The sequence below is a fragment of the Anser cygnoides genome, chromosome 2 (genome assembly GCF_040182565.1).
Source record: "Anser cygnoides isolate HZ-2024a breed goose chromosome 2, Taihu_goose_T2T_genome, whole genome shotgun sequence".
In the NCBI taxonomy this organism is placed as follows: domain Eukaryota; kingdom Metazoa; phylum Chordata; class Aves; order Anseriformes; family Anatidae; genus Anser; species Anser cygnoides.
Window position 1 is genome coordinate 38217826 of NC_089874.1, and position 25000 is coordinate 38242825.

At 37.2% G+C, this 25000-nt stretch overlaps 1 protein-coding gene across 6 annotated transcripts in view; it reads right to left on the reverse strand.

The window, feature by feature from the left end:
• Nucleotides 1–25000, reverse strand: part of TBC1D5 (TBC1 domain family member 5) — a 321851-nt gene that overhangs the window by 28823 nt on the left and 268028 nt on the right. For 4 of the 6 annotated variants that reach the window (XM_066991876.1, XM_066991877.1, XM_066991874.1 and 1 more), the window contains 2 exons: nucleotides 21661–21726; nucleotides 15672–15835 (listed from right to left, as the gene is read on the reverse strand). In XM_066991876.1, coding sequence (XP_066847977.1) covers nucleotides 15672–15835; nucleotides 21661–21726 — 230 coding nt within the window. Of the gene's footprint in view, nucleotides 1–809; nucleotides 1044–15671; nucleotides 15836–21660; nucleotides 21727–25000 lie in introns of those variants that run through there. The other 2 variants (XM_066991879.1, XM_066991878.1) reach the window with 2 other exon arrangements.

Sequence of the window (25000 nt, forward strand, 5' to 3'; positions counted from 1 at the left end):
TTACCTCAAAAGCGACTGTAGGGCTCTCGGGCAAGGGTGAATGGGACAGGAATCCTTGTATCGTTTCTCTTTAATCCTGTGGCAAAAGGGAAAAGCCTGGCTAGCAGGAGGTGTATCCAACAGACCACACATATGGCTACATATCTGGTGGCACTAGCAGGGCTTGGACTACTTTGATTGTGACACCTCATTTGATGAGGAAGGACAATTTAAAACAAGAATAGATACACCTAGCAAAGACAGGGAAGAACATCTTTGTTAACAGGCTTGCTAATCTAGTGCAAAGGACTAGAAGTTTAATTTGCCATAGAACAGGGACCTAGCCCAGAAATACATAAAGAAGCAGCACTTATGGAGAAGGTATTCAGAAGGCCACTTGGCTGAGCAAGGAGTTTCTTAATGAACTAAAATGATAAAAGCATATATTGAAATGGAAACTGTGGAAATGGAAAGCCCATGTGTGGAAACAATGACAGGAAACAAAGGACAAGCACACAAGCATTGCTTGGACACAGGAACAACACTAGGAAGGACAAAGTCCAGCTGGAGCTAAAATTAATGTGGGACATTAAAGGGTGACAAGAAGGAATTTTACAAGTATGATAGCAGCAAAAGGAGGTTCAAAGAAGATGTCCATCTATTGCTTGTTAGGGGAGATAACAAAATACTAGATGATATGGAAGTCTGCAGCAATACCATTTTTGCCTATAGCTTTTTAGGCAAAGTCTGCTGCTAGACCTCTTCATGTACAGCTTGGGAAGGAGAGGTATGGCTATGAGTGGGAGAGCAATAAGTTGATGAATACCCGAAGAAGCCAAATGTGTTCATCGATATGGAATCAAACGAGATACACACACGGGTGCTGAAAGAGCTGATGATGTGATTGTAACACCACTTGCTATCATCCATGAAGAATCATTGCTATTACAGGACAACCCTGATGACTGGAGAAAGGTTAATTTTACATTCATATTAAAGAAAAGGGAGAAGGAGGATCTAAGAAACTGCCTCACCTTAGTCCTGGAATTCGTGGAGCATGTCCTCTTGGAAACAATTTCCAACACGCAAAGGACAAGACAATAACCAAGAGAAGTCAACAAGGATTTACCAAGTGCAAATCACGCTCGTGATGAAATGACTGGTCATGCGGATGAAGGCAGAGAAGTGGATGCAATATACTTTGACTGCATTTAGGCTTTTGACACATTTCCAAAAGTTTCATCATTTACAACGTGAGGAAGAATGGGCTGAACAAAAACATTGTAGATGGGCTGAAAATTGGTCAGCCTCCCCCAAGCTCAAATGGTCGAGTCAATGGCATTACATCCAGTTAGTGGTTGGAAATTAGCACAGTAACTCATGGACTGCTACAGAGATACTGATTAGTATCTTCAGCAACAGCTCAGATGAGGGGACATAATGCATATTCAGTAGATTTTCAGGTGATGCAAAACTGGGAGGCATCAGAACTGCAATTCAGAAAGACCATGAGACACTGGAGGCCTAAGCAAAAGAAACTTTTTTGAGGTTTCTGTTTAAGAAACTTAATGAAGTGCAAAATTCTGCACCTGGGGAGAAAAAAAGCAATGCAGCAGTATAGACAGGAAAGGAACTAGCTATGTTTCAGGCCTGTTGAAAAGGCTACATAGGCTACAGTGGCTGCTGGGTTGAATGTGAACTAACAAAGCACTACCCTCACAAGAAGTGCAAATAGTGCTCTGGGCTGCCTAAGAAGGAATGTGTGGTCAGCAAATACAGGAAAATCATTATCCACCTCTATTCAGTGCTCTTGAGGCCTTGCCTTGAGTAATATTTTAGGCCATCAGCTCAAGGACGCTGGAGAAACTGGAGTAGGTACAATGCAGGGCTCCTGTGCTGGTTACAGGTCTGGAGGATGGGCTGAGGGAGCTGGGCTTGCTTACTTTGGCAAACAGGAGGTTAAGGGGAATACTGGGAGCCTGCAACTACAAGGAGTTACAACGATGATGTAATCAAATTCTCAGCAGTGGCAGAAGATAGAGAAGGCCAAAAATTGCCTCTTGGAAGGTTCAAATTGATCATTAGGAAAATGTTTTTCTTTAGGAGAGCAGTGCAGCAATGGAAGAGGTTACTCATAGAAGTGGTAGAGTTCCTATTCAAAGCCACTGACCTGATCCAATGTTAGTGATTGTCCTGCTCCAAATAGAAGTTTGAGCAGAAGTCACTTCTAATCAACATTTCTAAATCTAATCCACTTACAGGATCTTTCTAAAATTGCTCTGCAAATTATGAACGTTTTACAGCTTTGTAAAGGTAAGCAGCAAAACCAAAAAGCCCCTCAGAAAAAAGGACACATTTTTTTCAATATTCTGAAGTCAAATTCTTTAGCAATAGTAAACGAAACAACTGATTTATAACTGGTATTGTGCAGATGCTGTCTATTCCTGTTCAGACAGCATTCCCTGCTCCATTCTGTAAATGCCAACTTTTGTGCTTCACTGTGCTGAAACGGTGAGTTCCCTGGATACCATTTTTATTTTGTAGCATTGATGATTTGATCTCTCTTATGCATGAGCAGAGACTTACAAACTCTTTGAACTGACCAAACATAAGTTAAAAGAAAACCATTATGATCCTTCCTTCCTTGAGAAACCGACCTTCCAGCTGAATGGACAGACGCAGTACCACAAACACGTGAGCAGTGATTCAGACTTATTCTACCATAGCTCTCAAAGGTTAACCAGCTGACCACAAAATAAAAAACAATCAATCGTCTAAATAACTAATCAAAACAAAAAATCATTGCCAAATTCTTGAGCAACATGTCCTACAAAGCATATAAGCTCACAATTTTCTAATATTGCAAGCTGTATTATAAGGAAGAAAACCAAATCAAGCAGCAAATCAAACAAAAAAATCACTACATGAGACATGCAAGACCAAGTTGTACACATTTAATGACGTTATTTTTCAGTAAAACATCTTAACAATATTTTCTGAAAATTTAGTCCCAGGGTCCTCAAAAAACTTTTCCACATCTTCAACATTCCTGATGATTTAGAGCCTTACAGATGTTATTTTTCAGTAAAACATCTTAACAATATTTTCTGAAAATTTAGTCCCAGGGTCCTCAAAAAACTTTTCCACATCTTCAACATTCCTGATGATTTAGAGCCTTACAGATGATCCATAACAAATTTAATGTGAGAATGAAAAGGAACTGGGTTATTTGTGATGCCACATTGATTTTATATTTCACTAACAATATAAGGTAGGCTAGTATTTATGTCTCTAGTCAAAGCAAGAATCTATTCGAGTACCTCCATATCCACATCTCCAACTATTTTCATTGTGGTTCAGACTAAATCTGCAAAAAAAGTGATTTACATATATGTTTCTCATGCTTTTCTTTCTTCTTATCTGTATCCAGAACTTTGATTACATTGTTGTATCTCCTTTTCCTTTTGCCATGAAAACTGATTCTTTTATGATTAATGATTTGCCATATCTTTGCTATTTTTTTTTTTAAATCTATACAGTTCTGGTGCTCTCCATTTGTCCAAAGCTTGCTCTTCCCTTTTTATTACCTTTCCTTTCATCTATCTTCTCACCTTTACAAAGACAGCTCAGGAAATAAATTTTTTATATCCTTCCTTTTCTCCCGAGTTAAGTAGACTCATAATGAGATCAGTGATGGTTCTACCATACCCTGTTTTTCATCAAATTTTACTGTTTCAGAAAAACAGCTATGACTAACTAAAAGTGGTCAGCACCTTCGAGAACAGATTACAGCAAGTTTTACAGTTTTGACATTGTAATCCTATCCTTTTACAGCTCATCACTTTACAAGCTGCAATAAGGTTTCCAAAAATGATTAAGGCCACTGGAATTTAGCATCCTACACAAGCCAAGGTCTGAAGAAAAAATAGTTTTGGCAGAAGCCATTCTTCCTCAACCTTGTTTTTATCAGTTTAAACAAGTTTCTCCCAAATACGTGATGGGAGAACAGACACGGAACTAGAGGGGCTGGAAAACAGAGAATACAGATATAGGAAATCAGGTCTGCAATGTCTTTCTTCCATACTAACATTAAATTTTTAGTCTTACTGGTCAGGAAGTGAAAGAAAAATTAAATTTTCGTCTGTTTTACTCCTGTAGAAACTCCAGGAAAAGGAAACCCTCAGTTATCAATGGCTTACAATGATGTATATCTCAATACTTCATTTGTGAACACTCAGAATGGCAAAATTCCATTCATCTTGGAGCTGAATGGCTCTGAAAGCTGATCAGCTTGGCAGCACTACCAAGTGGTAAGTGAAGCAGAAAAGAAACTATCTTCAAGAGCATTTAAAGGTACGTAAGGTGCTTAAGCAAAAATGTTGTGATTAAAAATACACTGCAAAAAGTGACATAATTGTGTTGGAACAAAGGCCTAGTTTTACCTGCGTCTTGTTTGATGGTGGTCAAAGACGGGTAGCATCACGTGTAATGAAAAAAGTACGTAATAATATAATCATGTAGTGGTATTGGCCAGAATACTCACCCAGAGGATGCAAAGATTTGCGAATCAGAGATTTCTTGAACTAGAAATGGGTTTTGTTGTTGTTGTTGTTTTGTTTTCTTTTTAGTTAATAGCCCTTGGATACTTCCTATATTAATTTGCCCTGTTATATTTTCAACTCCTTCAGTATATATAGCAAGAGCCCTAAAGAATCATCCTCTGACCTCTTGGAAAGTTTGCAGGGCAAATTTTAAAATAATTCCGATGAGGTTTTGAAACATTTAGAGGAAAATAATAGCAAAAAATTACATTGATACAAGGAAATTCTAAAGCCAAAGACTTACTTAGAGACTTACCAGTGCTTATTCATAAAATATACTCAAGTTATACACCCTTAGGATATCGGTAACATTTTACATGTTAAACAAGATTCAGATGCATGGAATCTCATTAATTTTTATGCAAATTTCCCTACAGAAAAAAGTAGTGGTTATTGTTTCCATTTTGTGAGAATTTATTTCATTTTAATTTTTTGAATCTAACAATTAAATGCAACTAAATACAAGATTTAACTTTGTAATCTTGAACCCCTGACAGATGAATGTTAGTTGACACCCACAGAATTTTTTTATGATCCATGCCAGCCACAGAATACTCTACAGCATATGCTGACATTTAAACCAGAAACCACTGTTTTTGAACAATAAATGACATTAAAGAATGTTTAATTTATTAATTTAACTTATTTATTATTTAATTGTATTAGTCCCAGGCCCTCATCAAGACCAAGACCTCACTCTCCTTGGCGCCATGAAAACAGAAAGGAAAAAAAAAAAAACTTACTCTAAAGGATTTAACAGTGCAAGCCAAGAGACAACAGATGGCTACAGACACACATATGGGGAGGACATGGAAACAATATGGCAATATTAGTCAGTCTTACAGACATGGCTTCAGCATGTTAGCAACCAAACTGTTGCCAATGGAAAGGAAGAATTTTTAGGAGACTTTTGAAGAGGCATTTTGCTTTGCAGATGTCTAGAGAAAGTTTCTTCTATGTGGAAGTAGCTATGAAATGATTAGATGTGAGCACAATTGCTTTTGCTTGATGAAATTCACCAAGGATGTCACAGATGTATGTTGTCAGTGCGTGTTGTCACTTTTACTTTGAGAATTTTGTTACTTGTGAATTGTGTGGGAGAACACAAAGGACTTCAGATACTGCTTTCAGGTATTAATTCCTGCAGAAGTAGAGATTATATACTCATTTCCTGTGATGAACCATTACCTCTCTATTTTTGTCTGTTTCTGTATGAGTTGAACTAACCCCATTATTAATATATTTCCAAATGCACCTTACTTAAGTATTTTTCACATCTTTACTACCGCTATTTTTCATTATTTTGAGTACACTTTCAACAATATTCAACATTTTAAGCACAATATTCTCAGATAAATCTTATATATTTTATTCCTATGGACTGCATTTGTGGTGAACTTGAATTATGTTCTTATTTTACATTGTTTTAACTCATTCCAGACTGTATAATGCCATGATGGTAAAGTGTAGTTTAATCATAGAATGGCTTGGGTTGGAAGGGACGATAAAAATCACCTAGTTCCAACCCACTTGCCATGGGCAGGGATGCCACCCACTAGATCACATTGGCCAAAGCCCCATCCAGCCTGGCCTTGAACACCTCCCCAGATGGAGCATTCACAGCTTCTCTGGGCACCCTGTTCCAGTGCCTCAATACCCTTACAGTGAAGGATTTCTTCCTAATGTCTAATCTAAAGCTTTCCTCTTATAGTTTAAGACTATTTCCCCTTGTCCTATCATTATCTACCCAATTAAAGAGTCCCTCTCCATCCTTTTTATAAGACCCCTTTAAGTACTAAAAGGTTGCAATGAGGTCTCCCCAGAGCCTTCTCTTCTCCATGCTGAACATCCCCAGCTCTCTCAGCCTTTCTACACAGGAGAGGTGCTCCAGCCCTCTGATCATGTTTGTGGTCCTCCTCTGGACCCGCTCTAACAGACCCCCATCTTTCTTGTGCTGGGGGCCTCTGACCTGGATGCGGTGCTGCAGGTGGGGGGCCTCATGAGGGCAGAGCTGAGGGGGACAGTCACCTCCCTCCACCTGCTGGCCATGCCTCTTTGATGCAGCCCAGGACACTGTTGGCCACCTGGGCTGCAAGTGCACACTGCTGGCACATGTCAAGCCTTTTGTCCACCAGAACCCCCCAAGTCTCTCTCCGCAGGGCTGCTTTCTATGTGTTCTCCCAGTCTGTATTTCTGTCTGGGACTGCCCTGATCCAGGTGCAGCACCTTGCACGGGGTCATGTTGAACCTCATTAGGTTCACGTGGGCCCACTTCTCCAGCCTGTCCAGGTGATGTTTAAGTGGATATGTTTTCTTCTTGCTCTCCCCCTCCCCTTTTTTTTTCTTTCTTAATTTCACTACTGTTAGTAGACCTAGGTGCTCAGAGTAACAAATAGCACGGTACATTTGCTGATAGTTATATACTTATTTAGTGTGTTCCTTAAAGCACAAACAGATTCTCTGTTAGATTAATGAAGGAAGTGGTGGTGCAGTTATCCACATTAAAGGAAGTTAAGGAAAATACAAAACAAACGAAAGCATACCTTTTCCCCCTTTTTTTCATCTGCCTTGATCATTACTTTGACTTGTTGCTTTCCAACACAGAAGCTTTGTTCTCTGGCAGTACTGCATGTCTCCAAATTCATCAAGGGTCATAAGAGCAAGCACGAGTGAATTAGGTAAAAAGTAATCCTAGAATTCTAGATCAAAACATAGTGCTGTCAAAGTTAAAACACTTCAGGGCATGATGCATCCCCTTCTGCTCAAAAAAGTAAGTTCAGGAGCAGAATTGCCTAGTTGAGAACCTGAAACTGAACTGTCACTTCATAGTCCTTAGTGATGATATCTCGGTGACAACATATGTCAGAAGGGGGTGAGGAAATGTGACTGACAAAAATAAGAAACTAAAATGAAGGACATAAGAAAGGTCACTAAAATATTCAGTGTGACTGCTAGGAGCTAATTTAAATTGGGTTATGTACCAACACTGAAAAAAAATATCAGATTATTTTGTTCAGAGGGCTCTGATTGAAAGTAAGTATCAAAACCAAGAAAGAAATTTTATAATACAGATAGAGATGTTCAACTAGGATGAGATAAAGATAGATTTGCCAATAAATTAAAATGCAAGAAGGCATCCAACTGAAAAGTCGTATGTTTTTAGGCAGTAGTCCTATCCTGACTTTCCTCTATGTGCTTTCACTAATAACACAGAAAGGCATGGCATCATACAATGCTTTTCCCAAGCTCTGTGCATGTAAATAGAAACAACTAATTATTGGTAAATGATTAAATGATAAATATAACGATAAATAAATAAATAAATTAGCCTTTCTGTTCTTCAAAAAGAAACATAAAACAGAGAACGAAAAAAAACAAGAACCCAAACCCTGAAAGCAATGCAACCCTGATTCAGTATAGTCAGGAACTCTTTCTTCCAACACTCAAATTTCTAACAGTAGAATTATCGTTGTCCAAGGAAACTCTTGCTTCTCAAATGGAAGAAAAAATACATATTTCTTACTGTCTTTAAAATTGAAGATGTGTGAAATACATATATGTGTATTTCTATGCACTATGTATCTGTAGCTTTATGAAAAAGTGGATCCGTTTGGAATATATTAGCACGGAGCAGACCAGTCAACAGCTCATATTGGGACAGCACAATAAAAATATTAATTTATAATCGCCACCAAAATGATTAGTGACTGAAGGGAAATATTTATTTCATTGTTAATTTATAATTATTTATGTATATGATTTATTTTCTTTTAAAACAAAGCTAAAATATCTACATATAGTGACATTTGGAAAAAAAGCAAAAGATGTAGTCCCAGATGATCTCTTATGCCCTCTGATAGATCTATTTAATTTCAATTAAAATCCTGAAACTAGCTGAAACTTTGGTTCACAGCTTCTACCCACCAGGCCCTGCTGTTGAATTTACATCTTAAACAATTCAAAGCCTATTTGCCAGGATCGCTCTGTTGGAGTCAGCTTAGTGTGCCATGCTTCACCTTGCCCAGAAATGTTAGTGGCAAAGGACTACTGGCTTGGATGTTTCCCAAAGCAGCTTCCAACGGTGAGTATCTTACTGAAGCTGCTTCCAGGTGCACCAGCCTCACTGTTGCAGAGCTGGAAACCAGCACATGCATGGCTGGTGTACAAGCAGGACTTGTATTCATCTAACCTGGGCATATTTTCCTCTTTAAAGTATGCTACTCCTATGCTCAGATATCCTCTCCTTACCGGGAAGACGGAGGAAGTTGAGCATACCTAAATGAAAACTCTTACCTAGGGACAAAGAAATAGAGGATGGAAAGAAAACTCTTTTTCAAGCAAATGTAAGACTTGAGGGACTTGTGATTGCTGGCACTGCCCTGTGGGACTGCAGAGAGACAGTTTAACAACAAGATCCATAAAATGCTGGAAGATATATGGAATATAACAAAACTTGCATAACTGATTGTGCATGGGTGGGCACTGAACAACTAAGAAAATCTGTAGTACTTCACTTGATAAGTGAACAGGTAATAATACATCAGGAAGAGCTGTAAGGAAATAGAAATTATCCCTTTGAACAGAAATACTGATAAAAGGTTTCTGTCAGTGTTGCTGTTTATGTTGTTCACAATCGTATGGCAGTATTTCTGCATAAGTAATAAAACTGAGATATTAATTTAAACGGTATGATTGTAAGCATTTTGGAAATATCTATAAATAAACACATAAGCAAATGAGAACTTCATTTCCTCCATTATTGGTTGGTATCACAGCTGGGTGGCTTTCTGCCTATCTGGCCTTTAAGACTGCATAGGCCTACCACGGCAAATGTAAGACAAACGTGAACAGAAGCAAAAAAAAGCAAAATATCTTCTGAATTTTGAAATACACTTTTAAGTATTCTTGAATGGATATGAATACGGAATGATGAATAAACAGATATTCTACAATGAATAAAGTTCATATTCCATGTTTCAATATTAGGTTACTGAAGTTTTTGGTTGAATGAAATAGTCAATTAAATACAATATACATACATAATTATGCTTCTTAATTTACCTTTTTGAATAAGTATTTTAACATACACACAGTTTAACATGCACACAATCATTTATGAAGGACTCTTACAGTACACCTTCTTTTCAACTCATCTTCAGTTAAAATTCTTTTAGACATCAGCTGCAAAAAAGTTTCACTAAACCCTTCTCTATTCAGGCTGGATGTATTTGACCTTTGATGTGACTCCTGTCATGATTCAGGATAAAGGCCAGATCAGGATATTATTATTTAGGGCTTTTAGAACTCTGAGTTTAACGAAGGTAAATCTTAAGTATAGTGATTATGCAGTGACAATAAAAAGATGCCAGTGTAAACATTTATACTACGTTGTTAAAAGAGCAGAAGTAGAAGTTCTGTTCTTTTTATAGGAAAAGATTTCATTTAACCAAACAGACAAAACAAAAATCAAGCTATTCTATATTTAAATGCATACCTACAATTCATTTCACAATTCATTTGCAGTCAAAAAGCCCAAACAACTAAAACGACAGTTTGATTTAGAGAGATGTCGATGCTTTTATTGAGAGTTCAGTACAGATCTCAGAGATCTTCACAGAACTGGACAGTACTTTTGTGCTGTCACCTTAAAAGAGCAAGATGAAGGGAAGAGATTTCCATTTAAAGGGAGTAAAAGGGCAGCTCAAGCCACCAGTATAGATCCTCAGATGAGTTTCCCTTTGTCACCGGGATGCTGAAACATTAACTTTATGATTGGTGGGTGGAAAGAGCAGGCACAGAGCAAATTCTTGTACCTGCAGTGCTGCTGGTAACATGACTGCTGAGGAGCTAATGTTCATGTTTCTTGGTTCCTACGTCACTTTAATCCTTCTTTAAATGCTGTTTATATTCTAAATAATTCAAGATTTTGATATTTTTCAAAATTTCCTTGACAGTTACACAGGGCTGTCCAATAATTTAAAAACCTCTTAGTGCCTTCTTTCCAATTATATAATTTTAATTTGCTTCTATGCAGAAGTTACTGGTAAGTCTAATTCAGCTGCACGTATCTGAATCTCTGGTACCAGAGAAAGACAACAGTTTACACTGACATTTAAAAAATCTTCCAAATGGCCCCGCAGATCTGTTCTGTATACATACTTATTGCTCATAATATGACAAAAAAGCACTGCTGAGCCACTTGGATTTTTATTCATCTTTTTTTTTCTTTTTTTTTTTTTTTTCCTAAGCAATTAACTTTCTGCTTTTATCACAGTACAGTTTCTTTTCCCTGAAATGAATCACTCCAAAAAAGATAAGGAGCATTAGAATTCAAAGCTGCCACTCATGCATACAGCTGTCTTTTTACTAAATCATATGAAACTTGCAAGTATTTCTAATGAAAAACTTTAAAAGGCAGCTTATTTTCCCTTGCATTGTTTTCAGCTCTTTTACTTGAGTCACAGCATATTGTGGGTGCCTGAGGAAGGAAACTGAGAAAAGCATCATACTTCCAAAGTATCTCAGAGGTTTTTCTACGAACTGTGCTCACGTGACATGGCAGCACCTCAGATTTACTATTCTTTTCACCCATCTCTAAAATTAGATGAACTGAAGTACTAAATTACAATTTTCATGTGTCAGAATTGGTCTGTCACATCAAAACAAAAGAAAAAAAAAAGCATGTGCTCCATAACATTAATTGAAGTAAAATGTTAAGACATTGAAGTTCATTAAATCTAAGGCACTGAGAAACGATCATCATGCCTTTAACTTTAGGCCTGATACACACTGACCAAGAAATTGGGTGTTGTACGCAGACACTTATGTGTTCAGGGAACACTTCATGATGCTTAACTAAAAAAAGACATTTCATCATAGCATTTACATTTTTGAACAAATGTTCATCATGATTAAGTATGGACTGACAAATATTTTGCTTAAAGCCTTTACAAAGAGATTTAAAAAATAATAGCCAAGGAAAAGAGATATGGGAATAAAAGATGTCTCCAAGATGTGTTATACATCATACAAAAGGTATGCTCTTCTTCAAATGCAGTTTTGCATCCATGAGTTTTTATGTGCGGTTCTTTAGCGTTTCGTTTATTATCCCTTTGATTTTCTTATACTACCTCTACTTGAGCAAAACCGTCAAGCTTGTATGCTTAAACGAGGCTCCAAAATCAGTAAAGCATATGCCTACTTAATTAAAAATGATGGCATCCATTAATTTTCTGATCTGTAGGTGTACTCATAACTAACTTCAAATCAGATAAACCTGCAATGTGAATCACAGACAGTAACAGTTGTTTCTACCTGCTTGTGGGGACAATAGCATATGTTGTCAAATTTAATTTAATTAAAAAGTCTGTGCAATCAAAAACAGCATAATGGATGACACTTTGTTCAGGATTTTTTTGCTAAAAATGAGGATTCTGTTTGACCATGTTTGTAAACTGTTTTAGTAAAGAAAATAAACTTCTCCAGATTTTCCTTAGAAATGTGTCCTTCTTTGGAATTCTTTAATTAACACATTTTCCAAATGGATCATTTTATTTTTCTTAACTTGAGACCTTTAATTTAGAAATTATTAAAATATACAATTTATCTAAATGAAAATCTTCTTTTCAGTTAAAAATATCTCTATCCTACTTTTGTTTTGTGAAAGTTTTTAAAAACAGTTGGCACATCTCTATGGCTGAAAGCAATTTACAAAATTTTCTGCCAGAAACTGAAACCAGCCAACCATATTTGCCAAAATCAAGGTCTAGTCAGCTTTTCTGTTTGCTGAAAAGAGACTGTCCTTGATGTTTGCTGGGGTACTGAATATAACATAATCACAAATAAATGACCCACAAATGCACCCAGTTTCCCAACTCTGCTGAAAGGGAGGGGGCAGCAAGCAGGCTATGAGTGGAAATTTTCTGGAACTTTATTCCAGCTAGATTGACCCAGCCAGAAGATAATGGACACTGAACGTATATTACTACGTTCCTGTTCTTATTTGTGGGAAGGAGGCTCCAGAAATTGCAACCTATTAGAAAGCAGTAAGGAGGAAGAGAGGTATTTCACTGCTGAGCACATAAAAAAACAACCTTTTAAACACTTTTGGAGGGTCTCACATTAGCACACAGCTTAATGCTTCTCAGTAATAACGTGAATAACATCAGGCTGCCATCGGTTGCCAAAGTATGATCTGATATTGTGCATTCAGCCCTGAGGCTATATATTCACTTCCTTAACTAAATAAAGCTGGGGACATCTGTTTCTGTCAACAGCAGTAAAAATGTCATTCAATTGATCTTTGGATTTGAGAGGGAAAAAAAATCCAGAAGACTAAATATAACAGAAATGTTAATATCTTATTAAGTCCTTAATAAGAGAAATGGAGACATCCTGTTCCTGGAGGCAATGAATCAAGTTAAGTATTATGACTATAACTCTTCCAAAGAAAGTCCAACTTGTTGGACAGACTTTGGGAAAGAAAGAATTTAGACAAGTCTTATTCCAGTTTATCCTGTCACAAAATCACAGAACGGCTGAGGTTGGAAGGGACCTCTGGAGGTCAGCTGGTCTAACCCCCTGCTCACACAGGGCCATCTACAGCTGGGTGCACAGGACCACGTCCATGTGGCTTTTGAACATCTCCAATGAGGGAGACTCAACATCTCTGGGCAACCTGTTCCAGTGCTTGGTCACCCGCACAGTGCTCCAGTCCCTTCATCATCTTTGCGGCCCTTTGTTGGACAACCTCCAGTGTGTCCACATCTCTCTTATATGGGGGAGTCCAGAACCGGACCTGTGATACGGGTGATGATGACTTTCCCGTTCATCCTTTGACAATGCCACAGGAATCTCCTCTGGTATGTGGGAATCACCTTTTTTAATTCCACGTTGAAGGACATGTTTTTATGTATGCATTCCACTCCTTCTTTTTCCTTGAGAAGGACATTAATTACAATTACAAAGATGAAGGGGAAATAGATTCTTCTTCATCCATTACACACAGAAAGACTGCTTTTAAAAGCATCTTTATGAAAAGTGATCGATGCATGGCCCTGTTCCAACAAAGGTAATTTCCGCAATGCTAAGTAATATAATCTCAGTGATTATTAGAGAAAAATGTAAAAATGTAAAACAGCTCAGTTTTTATAAATAAAATGAAGATGTGAAGCCATTATGTTTTCAAGTTTTTTTTTTCTTTTTCTTTTCTTTTTTTTTTCCCTTTAGAAAACAGCTGTAAAGGAAGCAACCATAAGACTGGAGAATCCTGATGCAACTATTTCTGGACCTTAGGATGAGAACTCTTTGGGGTTTTCTTTAAATAGAACACTAGAAATCACGAAATTTACAGGAAAATATAAACTACAACATAATCTTAAAGAATTAAAGAATAGATTTAAACAAACCTTTTCCTATCAGAGCTGCTATAATTTATTTTTTTTTCCTGTATCAAAAGTCAGTCAGAAACAAACACAAGGAGACATAGATTTTGGCAGCCTAAAACCTTTCCTAGCTGTTCAGTCATTCAAGGGTACAATGTAAAGTTTATCACAGTTCAAACAATGTCTTTACAAATCAGTGCTCAGCTTAGATTATCACGGCTACCAATCTGTTGAAAATTATCATAAGGACTACAAATGTGTTCCAATTAGTATCTTTGTTCAAAATCCTTGATAAAGATGAATAAAATTTCACTAATACGGGAAATTATTTATCTGAAAATGTATTGATCATTAATAGACTCTAATTGACTCTGAGTGTTATGAAAAATTCTTCTGTCTCCTATTAGAGGACTGAGGAGGAATTATTCTTAAACTCTACTGAAGTGCAAAAAACCTAAGTCCTGGCTGGGATAAAAGTTGTAAACAAAATTTGGATTTAGATCTTATTGAGCTGAATAAAAGGAGAACTTTAATATTGGTATATTTATTTTTCTTCAACTCTTAAGGACAAGCAGAAAGATATAGAGTTGGTTTTAGCTTTAAATTCATTCTGATGTATCTTAAATGAATACAACCCAAAATTAAGGCTTCTTGTTAACTAACTACAATGCACAATTTTTCTTTAGGCATCAATGAAGAATGCAGAACAAGAATTAAACCTTATTTTTTTTTGCATAAAAACTAAAAAAAAAGGATGTGCAAAGTTATGCATTTCATTAAAACATTTTAAGTATCAAATTGAAAATATAATGTGACTATTAATAACGTTTCTGCTGCTTAAGGACAAAAATGATGAAATATTCAGATTAATTTTTGTGCTGAATTTAGCTCTGTTTCTAAGATTTCTGAATACCTGAAGAATGCTGCAGTACAGGAATGTTGCTATTACAATTCATTTTTGTTGAAATCAATGAACATACATTGATAAAAATGGAAGAGAGAAAAAAACCTGCCTTCATCTCGCAAAAAAACCAACTTTTTCTGTCTATGCTAGCTGGGTTCTAATCAGCAGAAAGCCAATGGGGAGCGGTTATGTAAAATAAACAAGAATCCTCCTGCTCCAAGGCATATGAGATTTACCAAATTAGTGCTCCTAAAATATCACTGACTGGATGAGAATTTCTTTGGAACACACCTATGATTAATTCAAACTGATTTTCTTGGATGAAAATATTCTGTTTAAATAAAAAATGTCTTGTGGCCAAACGGAAGGTCAGGGCTGTGTGAGAAATGAAACTGTGACTACAGACTACAGATGCTACAGACACTGGGAAATCTCGTATGTATTAAAGAATTTCAGGGATAACAGATGGACATGTTTGGATCTGCTGAGCATTCACGCTCCCCACTGAACTGTTTATTAACTTACACCGAAAGTCTAACAAAGCAAAGTAACTTACAGGAGTTCTTTTCTCTTTCTCAAAGGCATAAGGCACTTTCACAGTTTCAAGTAGGATTATGGGATGGAATCCATAATGGAGATGTTACTCAACAGAAACAGTTTAAATAGCTTATTTCTGCTTTTGCTGTTAATTTGAGCTGAGGGAAACATTTTCAAGTACAAGTGCTTAATGAATGAGAGAAATGATTGGCTCTAACAAGTAATGCAGTGTGACATTAAAATAGTTTAAAAAGTTAAAGAACTCACAGACTCTTTTCTGCTCATAGTCTTGCTTTGGGAACGAGAACGGGAGATTGTACTGAAAAAGGAATCCTTTTTTGATGCAGACAAAGGTGGAGATCCTGTAAATTCACGTCCTCCAGACAAGCTCTCTATGCTTGGAGATGAACTGATGTTTTTTGAAGTCTGACCTGCAAAACAAGTGGAAAGTAAGATGAGAATTAATCAGCACGCTGTTTCTTTTCCCTATAAATACTTCCTTGTCTTTATTGATATTCACTGAGATTCACAGATAGCTCAACACAGAATGAAATGTTGAAGTGTATCAGCATGCACTGAGATTGAAGAACTATTTTGACATACACAGAACTCGATTTTTGTATGAAAGAAAAATACAAATCTTAGTGTATATATAGGTATATATACACAAGGGCACATTATATAGCATATATATATATGCTATATAATATATTTATCTATATAAATACCTTCCCAGTATATATACTTTATCTATAGACTGAGGAGCTTCTCTCTGCTGCATAATGAGCAAAAGTACATCTCATAACAAAAATAAATACGTCTCATGTCATCAACACTGAAAATGAAATCCTTTTTCTCTCAACAAATATGCTCTAAAACTTGACAAAAGAAAACAAACAAGAACATCAGATTCCAAGAATGGGTTTGACATATAATATCTAGATGACAATATCTAGACTTGCAACAGGGAACAATAACTTGACTTTGAGATAGAATTTAAGTTCTCATGCCTCAAATTTTAAGGCCATCTTCACCTAACAGATTTTGATGAAACCTGCTCAGTATTTCATTACTACTAGTTCATGCATCTTTTCTAGAGAATCTGGTGTTGTCCACTTTAATGGTGAGGACACATGGGTACATGCCTGAGCTATTTCACCATGACACTGTATGTGATGAGACATTCTTTGATAAGAACCATTTCTTGCAGTTGAGGCCTGCAGAGGGTTTTGAAATATTTAATATAACTTTTTATTTGAACAACTCCAGAAGAAAAAACAATATATATGTCAGTTTTCATTAACTTTCATTATGAAAATGTTGCATTAGGGCAGATGCTAGTTTTCCAAAAAAACCCTTTCAATTATCTGAGGAAGTCAATCCAGCGTGACAAGTACAGAATTTGCCATTCTGAAAAGCAAACAAACAAATAAAAAAAAACAAACATGAAACTCAGGCTTAGAATTCTTCCCTTTTCCTGTTTTGTCAGTTATTCTGATTGAAAAATTCGTTTAGCTTCTCCCTTTTCCTTTCCTTTTTTGTGTGAGCTCGTGCTTTTCATGCTACTTTTTATGGCCTTAAGAATGACCCACTGAAACTAAATCATCCAGATGTTACAAGTGCAACTTCATCTCCTCTGCAAGACCATAATCAAACTCCAAACCACCTGGCTTGCAGATGCCAGAGGTTCTTCCTTCTTTGTTCTAAACTGCTTCTGCTCCAACCAGTTTTACTCTCAGATATGCCACATATTATTGCACAGGCCTTCCAACGCACTTAGTATATGTTTTTGTACACTTTTTGTCATTGTGGATCCACTACCAATTCTAAAAATACAAAACTAGAACTCCTTTTCTGGAATGAGTTAGTCTACCCTTCATTATGCACTGTGGTCTTCCCCCATGTTTCTGGAGGTATATAAGAAAACTAAAAGACAAAGAAATGAAAGAACATAGACACAGAAAAGGCTGCAGAAAACAAAGAAATTCATCTTTAGATACAGAAGGGGACCATGTATGTTGAATTCAAACATCTTAAATAAAGGTAAACAGCTAGCAGGAACTACTCGTACAGAAACATCTTAATATTATTCAGTCATTTAAGATCTAGAGCAGTAACTGTTCTCAAAGTGGTGTGCAAATCAGCACTGTCACGCTTGGCCAGGGCCACCTGCAGGGTGGAGACAAAGCTCGAGCCAAATTCTCTGTGGCAGTTGACCTACATGGCATATATTGCACAGCCACAGCCACACGAAAACAGTAATTCACATTTTCTACAGGGAATAAATACAGATCCATTTAAAATGTCACCTCAGCAAAAAGACTAACAGATTGAACTAGCAAAGAATATAACATACTGCGTGACAAAATGGACCAAAAAGGACAAAAAACAGGAAAGAATATGAGTTTAATATTCCTAAAGCTTTCTGGAAGAAAAATTGCATACAAACTGTTTCCTACTTTCTCCTGCATTATTTTGCTCTTCTCTCTGATGACTGTCCTACACTTTATGTCCTGCTTCTCATACTCCTATGGACACTGTTCTGCCACGTCTTCCTCTTCTTTGGACCCCTTCACTTTGCTTGTTGTACTTCTGTGACTTCCTTGCTACAACTTTTTCCATTCTCTGTTCTTCCCTTCCCACCAAGTTCATTGAATTGCATTTTTCTGCTGCTTCTCAGAAAGTCACGTATCATCATTCTCTAGTCACGTATCATGTACCCCTCAGTCTCAACAGCTTCCTTCAGGTGCAGGAAATGGAGGCTGTAAGAGCTCACTTAACTTTTGCCTTCAAATTTTATAGTGAGATGGGATATGCACTAATTAGATGAACATGAATCTCCAATTCTGTAAATAATTCTAGAGGTGGAAAAGGACAAAACACTGCATGGCAAACAGCAGAAATAATTCAGTCACAAGGAAGTTTTAAGAAGATTTCTAATTTTAGGATAAAATCATGTCACTTGGCAACACCATTATCCTTACAGTTGCCTTTATGTAAGAAGAAGACTTCTCATGCATTTCTTACTGGCAATTTACAATGTAAGTGTGGTTTTACATTAGGTAAAACTTAAAAATAGTTTTGGCACAGATGAGATGGCACATTTTAGCAAATAAAGCATTTATAAAAGAAAATCAAATAGCTAAGCCAAAGTAGCCAATATAAATGCTATACAAAAAAATCCTGTAAGATGTACAAAATAAACTACAATAACAAATATTGTTTTACATCTAAATTAGACTAAATGGGCTTTCTTTCCCATCCTAGTAAGAAGATAACTTCCACATAGGATGAAGATTAAAAACAAAAAAGGTTAAACAAAGAACAACATATGTATTTCACAAACTTCTCCACTGCATGACCTGTGCTTAGCCCATGTCATCTACAATAAGCAGGTTATGTAGTAAAATTTCACAGGTAACATTGAGAGAGGGATGCTTTAAATATATTTGATGAACCCATGCATATGATACAATACAGCTTGGTAAAATGAGGGGAAAAATGCTTCATAATATTTTTTTTTCTATTTTTTGTACTTCAAAAAAAAAAGTCCAAAATATAATAGGAAGCTGAAAAGACAAACACTTTGTGGCAAACACTTTGCTTACTAAACAGCTACACTTGAAAAGATGGACCACAGTTTAGAGGACTAGAATATATACCTACTTGCATAACCAAACAAGAGAAGAAATATGTATAGCTGGGATTTTGTGGAGAGAAAACACAACTGTTGTAAAAGGAAATTTGCTCAAACAGCACCAAGAGCTTTGAATGCTCAGGTTATTATGGACTGTAAAATATAATAAAGATGAAAAATAAAAGCAACACAAAATGTAATGAAACTAAGATGGAGATAGGCTAAAACAGAAGTACATTTTATACCAAATGGAAGGTAAGAAGAAAGCTTGGGATTCTAATCAGTAGCATCTGACCCTGCTGCATGAGTAAGCAAATTTGAGAAAAGTATCATCAGGAAACTTATATTTTTATGCTGACCCCAACCATGTGAACAACACTGAGACATGGATTATTTAGGGGATGCGATTAGTAATTATGCAAGACAAAGAATAACACATATGAAGAATTAGAGTGTGCTTGTTGAAAGTCAGAAAGGAGAGTTCTTGTACTGTAACAGGCTTTTCTAATATCCAAAGGAGTAATCAATTTTCCAACTGGAAATAAGAAGAAAGCTGTAAGACAATTCACACCAATCAAACATATTTTCCCTACTGTATAAAGAAAGCTACCTGTGATGCTCCCAACACGGTAGTTTAGCAGAGCTACAGCAAGGACAGTTAACTGAAGTCACCACAATGCTTCTGAAGTCTGTCAGATGTATTATGCATGCATCAATTTTTGAGGCATTAACAATCCTCTTGTAAGACTGAAAATACAATATAACACTAATGCTGAGATTTCGGGGTCTCAGGCGGATTAAACACAAAATGCCATTTGTATCTTTTCTGTAGTGTGTCTCATTGATTGAGCATGTTTCTTAACCAGTAGTGTGAAACATTCTCCTCACTCAATAGCTCAGGATCATTCGAGAGAGTTTCTAATATTGGAATATTCCTCAGTAAAAAAAAGCAAGTAAAAATAAAACGGAATTCTTACCCTCAACACACAAACAAAATATACAAAGTGATACAACAACCTACATTTACTAACTAACCAAGCACATCTCATTCTTCTTCATCAGCTCAGTGAGCAACCCGAGAGCATCACTTAAGACTAATTTTCTTCTGCTCATTCTATCAAGCTCTGATAAATACATTATGCTTCTTTAATAGATGAGATAGAAGCCATCTCTCTGACCACCTAAACACATACCAGAAAGTCCTAAAGCCTGTATGAATCACACTGAAGAAACCATAAGAATGGAAGTCAAATAAATGCTTAAGAGGAACACAGAAAGAGATAAGGACCCCTGATGTTAACAGTAGTCAGAACACATTACTGCAAAGGATGTCTTAAAAATATATATATGCACACAAAAATCCATAAATAGTTCACAGTAATGATGCACTGGGCTTCATGCACTAAAAATACATACCCTTCTGAGACTAAAGGGAGCAGTGTAACCTCCATGTGCTGCCTTCTAACTCTCTATTTGCCTGTTGCTAAAGATTATTGGGGCCAACACTAGGGTTACAAATGCCCTGTTTCAAAACCATTTGGAAAATACACAGATGAGGTAGTGAGAAAAGGGACTGAACTGTTGGTGTTGCCAGCAGGTCAGAGGGTGGAGATGTGCAATGTCTTGAGAAGAAGATGGGAAGTTCAAAAATAATGTGATCTATAATAAGGATCTACAATGAAGTGAAAAGAAGATGGCAAAAGGAGTGGAGAAGACTTATGATGAAAGAAAAGTGAACTGCAAGTCTTACAAAGTTTGAGTTTAGTTGTAAGGGAGATAACCATGATCTTTGGAGGGCTTTACCTCCATAACTATAGGAGAATATAGGAAAAATCAAAGGAGACATGCACAGGTGGCATACAAAACCAATGGCTAGCTCTCTCTTTGGCCCTTACAGAGAAAAGAATAGCTATCACAGTTATAAGGAGAGTGAAGGACAAAGATACCAAAAAGAACAGAAGCAAGGCACAATCTATAATTCAGAACCATTCAGATCTCTCATCTATTACTCTCTATTTGCCATAGTCAGGATGTAGAGTATTAAAATCTGCAAAAAGAATGACATGAGTTTTACAGAACTTTTAAACTTCAGATAAATTAGATTCTTTTTTTTTTTTTCCCTACACTGAAATGGGAACAAAGGCTTCCAGCACTTCTAAAATTTATGCAAACCAACTCATCACAAAAATGTGTATGCTTATTTCAGAGCAAGGCAGGCAAGCTTCTCTTTAGTTAAAAGCATTAATGCTGACGTCCTGCCCCAAACACAACGACAGGGAAGCTGTGTGACTAAACGGGAGGCTGATGGTCAAATCGCCCCACATGTCGAAGTGTGAAATGGACTACAAACTACAAGGCAAGTGCAGACTTTCAACCAGGACAGATGCTGGCGTACGGGAACGTGACCGCAGAGCCACACGCAGCAGAGTCGGGGAGGGATGAAGCGAAGCTGCTTTTTTTTTTTTTCCTTCTACACAACAGTGCCGCTTGGTGGATGGACAATGGCAATGAACGGGGAATGGAGACGCCACAGATGAAGAAAACCCGCGGGGGTCCCTCGGCAGCCCCACGGTGATGCCGAAGGCACGAAACCACTCGCCGTTGTCACGGCAACTGTACCTGGGTGGGCTGGGGGGTTCTGCGCAGGAGCAGGCCGCGCGGCATCGCTGCCCCTGGCCGCCTCGCCTGGTGGACAAACAGACACGTTAGAGGGGTTTCCACGCACACGCAGTTCACCCAAGTAAAGACCTGCAACTTCTTGTTCTGTTCAGCAGCCAGACCCCAGCGTGAACGGGATATATGTTGTAAGAGAGCCCCCTGAGGCGAGGCAAAGGCGAATGGCACGTTTTGACAGCCGGCGTATTACACGCTGCTTCCACGCACACGGAAAAAAGCAGTGGTTCCAGCAGTGTTCACAATCTGAACTGTCTACAACAAACAGGCAAAAACATCCTGTTTCGGGCTTTTCTGCCATTCTGCTGGTTTGGCAGTATCATGTTCATGCTGTGAAGAAAATTTCATAATTACCTAAGAATACTTACATATACACATTTTTTTTTTAAAGGAAAAAAAAATAAGTCAGTGTCTTATTCCTTTCACTTATTTTTAGTTCTGCTGTCAGTAAGTACAAATCCTTTTTCCTTCAGAAAAAGCATACTCATTTTCTAGGCATAGTTCCTAACTAATTCTACATACGGAGATAATTTCGTTAGGGCATATTAGGTGACTGTGGAAATTCTATTCCTGCTACAACAAATACCTCAGAAGCATCAACTCATAAAAATAAACAGAAGCCTGGAAACACTTTAAATAGCTGATCAGAGTTTTGGCAGAACTTCCTCTTCAAACTGGTCCTCTAATGTGTCCTTGTGATAAAGTGCCATTCAAATCAAAAATCCTTTTGGGTTTCATTGAGAAAGGACCTAGAAGGAAAACTGTATCTTGCACTATCTGGGAAGAAATGAAAGAGAAATGCTTTTTTTTCTGGCAACACGTTGGCATTTGGTAATCAAAGATTATGCAGTTTTTGAATGCTCAAGAATCTGGTTAAACGCAAAGGCAACAATTCTGCTTTTTTTTCTTTTTTCCAGATTTTTTCATTATCAGTATTTTTGTCTTTCAAGACCACAAACTCAACTTGACAATCCAATGAACTCTAGATTTAAATGTAACATTTGTGCCAATGAATTCTTTCATTGTGAAAGATCAAAAAGGATCAAAAGACTATTTTAATCCTTTTTGTATTAGCAGGCTACCTTGCATAAGTAATCAGTAATGATACCCAGTCTTCTGTGCTGAGGACAGGCTGAATGGGATTAATATATTATTAGGAGGAACTGATTTTCCAATTAGGTGTCTGGATACTTTGTTCAACTGTGATTTGTAATGTTGAAGACTCATCTGGAATTACAGGCTTGCAATTATGTGTTTTTTTTTTTTAAAGTATGTCTGCTGTTTTTCCATGTATGTTCTCTAAATTTTATGCATTTTTTAAAGAAATTCAGCAAGTGCAAAAACTTTGGAAAGAGAAACAATTCCTACTGATGATACAAAATAACCACCCCTCACACAGAACAGCAATTGCCACCCCTTGAGGTGGATGCATGAGTGATGCCTGCCACTGCTGCTGGTTTGTGACACGAGTGCTAACTGTGCCAAAGCAGAGCTGTTAAAGCTGGGATAGGATTATTTTGCCAGTCCTTCAAGACATTTTGTTACCAATGACTTCTTCACACTTCATACAAAGGCACTGAATTTAATCTCTTCAAACTTACAGCACTCTACATCTTAATTTAAATTATCAACACTACTTGAGCATTCAAAACCTGAAAGGACTAATATGATAAGAAAAAAATGGATAGCTTTCATTACTGACTTGATCCCTGTCAAATGTACAGCATTTCGTTCTTTGGGTATATTGTCCAACTGAACATCTGTGAGTAGTAGATCAATTGGAAGTGCAAATGACTATCAACTCAAATGCAAAATGCATGCCTCTGCCTATCTCAGCTAAATAACCAAGCTCCAGGAGGTTAAGGGGAGCTGAAAACACAGTGAAGAACAGGAACATTAGACAGTTAGATACAGCTTGTCAGTGACTTGATAGCCTTATAGTTATAAACCATAACAAACAGCTTTTAGAAACCCAAAAGCTAGAGCAGAAGCCAGAGTTCAGTAAAAGCCAGTGCACAAAATCAAAAGGCACTTAAAGCTAAGGAGTTCAGTACAAACAGAATAAGTGGAATAAGAGTTTCTCTGGATATGTCTGTTTGTCCTAAACCCCTGGCCCCTGAAGCGCTTTGTTCAAACCTGCCAGGAAGTGCTCTCATCCACTGCAGATCCACCGCCCACAGTACTTTCGTAAGGTGATGATACTGTCTTCTCGCAAAGAACTTAAAAGACTCACTTTTAAGAATGGGCGGAGATGATGCTATGCGCCATTTGGGCATCTCTTAAAAAATATAAATTACAGTGCTTGCAAAAGTAGTTAGCTGCCATCATTCAAAATTTCAATCCAACTACAGGCAACATACTGATAACTGTATAGATCTGGAACAACAAACATGGCACTAGCACATAAAATAAAACTCATTGTCATCTCAACTGATCAAAGAAGGTGTATTTACATTTTGTTGCCTTTAAATTATGTCTGCAAAAGTTGTAGCAAATATGGATATTCTGTTGATGTAGAAATATGTGCACAGCTTGTGCATGACAATCACCAAAGCCTAACCACAGTTTTTATTCTGATTGTTATATGGAAAGTGTCAGGTGTGTTTCTGGATGATGCCACAATTTTGTTAACGTATAGGAGCATAAACAGGGCCATCCTTGATCAGCTAGATCAGTATTAAGCTACAATTGATTCCACCTACAGAAGGTGCTTACAGATTTTTTCACATTAAACAGGGAAAAGAAAATCACCATCTATCTAAGGACCACTTTTCAACCCAGAAGGTATAAAATCAGGCATGTGATAATGGAATTATGGAACTTTTTTTAAAAAGCAAATAAAAGAACCTGTTCAAAACTGTGGAAATAACTTCCTTCTAGACCTAATTTTAGTTCCATTGACTTAAGCAGGATCTGCATCAAGGATTCAAACAGGAGTGTACACAAAAATTGTAAATAAAAAACAAATGACGCCACTGTACGGCAAGAAATTACTGCATTTCAGTTTCACATTTGCACAGTCTTGGGGACTGTAAAACCTTTGCTGGAGCCGTTTTGGAGGTTCTAGGATTCTGAGAGAAGCTACAAATCTGGATTTTGCCAAGCAGCTGTAGCGGCCCTTACAGAATTACCTGCATCTTTCTGCTTCGTGAGAACAGCTGTACGCCTGAATTCTGCTCACGAAGTATCTCCTGGGGAAGCGGTGCATCATGCAAGGACTAAGTCTGGACCACAAGGGTTGCCATGGGACAGAGAAAGAACCATCGATCTGAGCTATGGAAGTGTC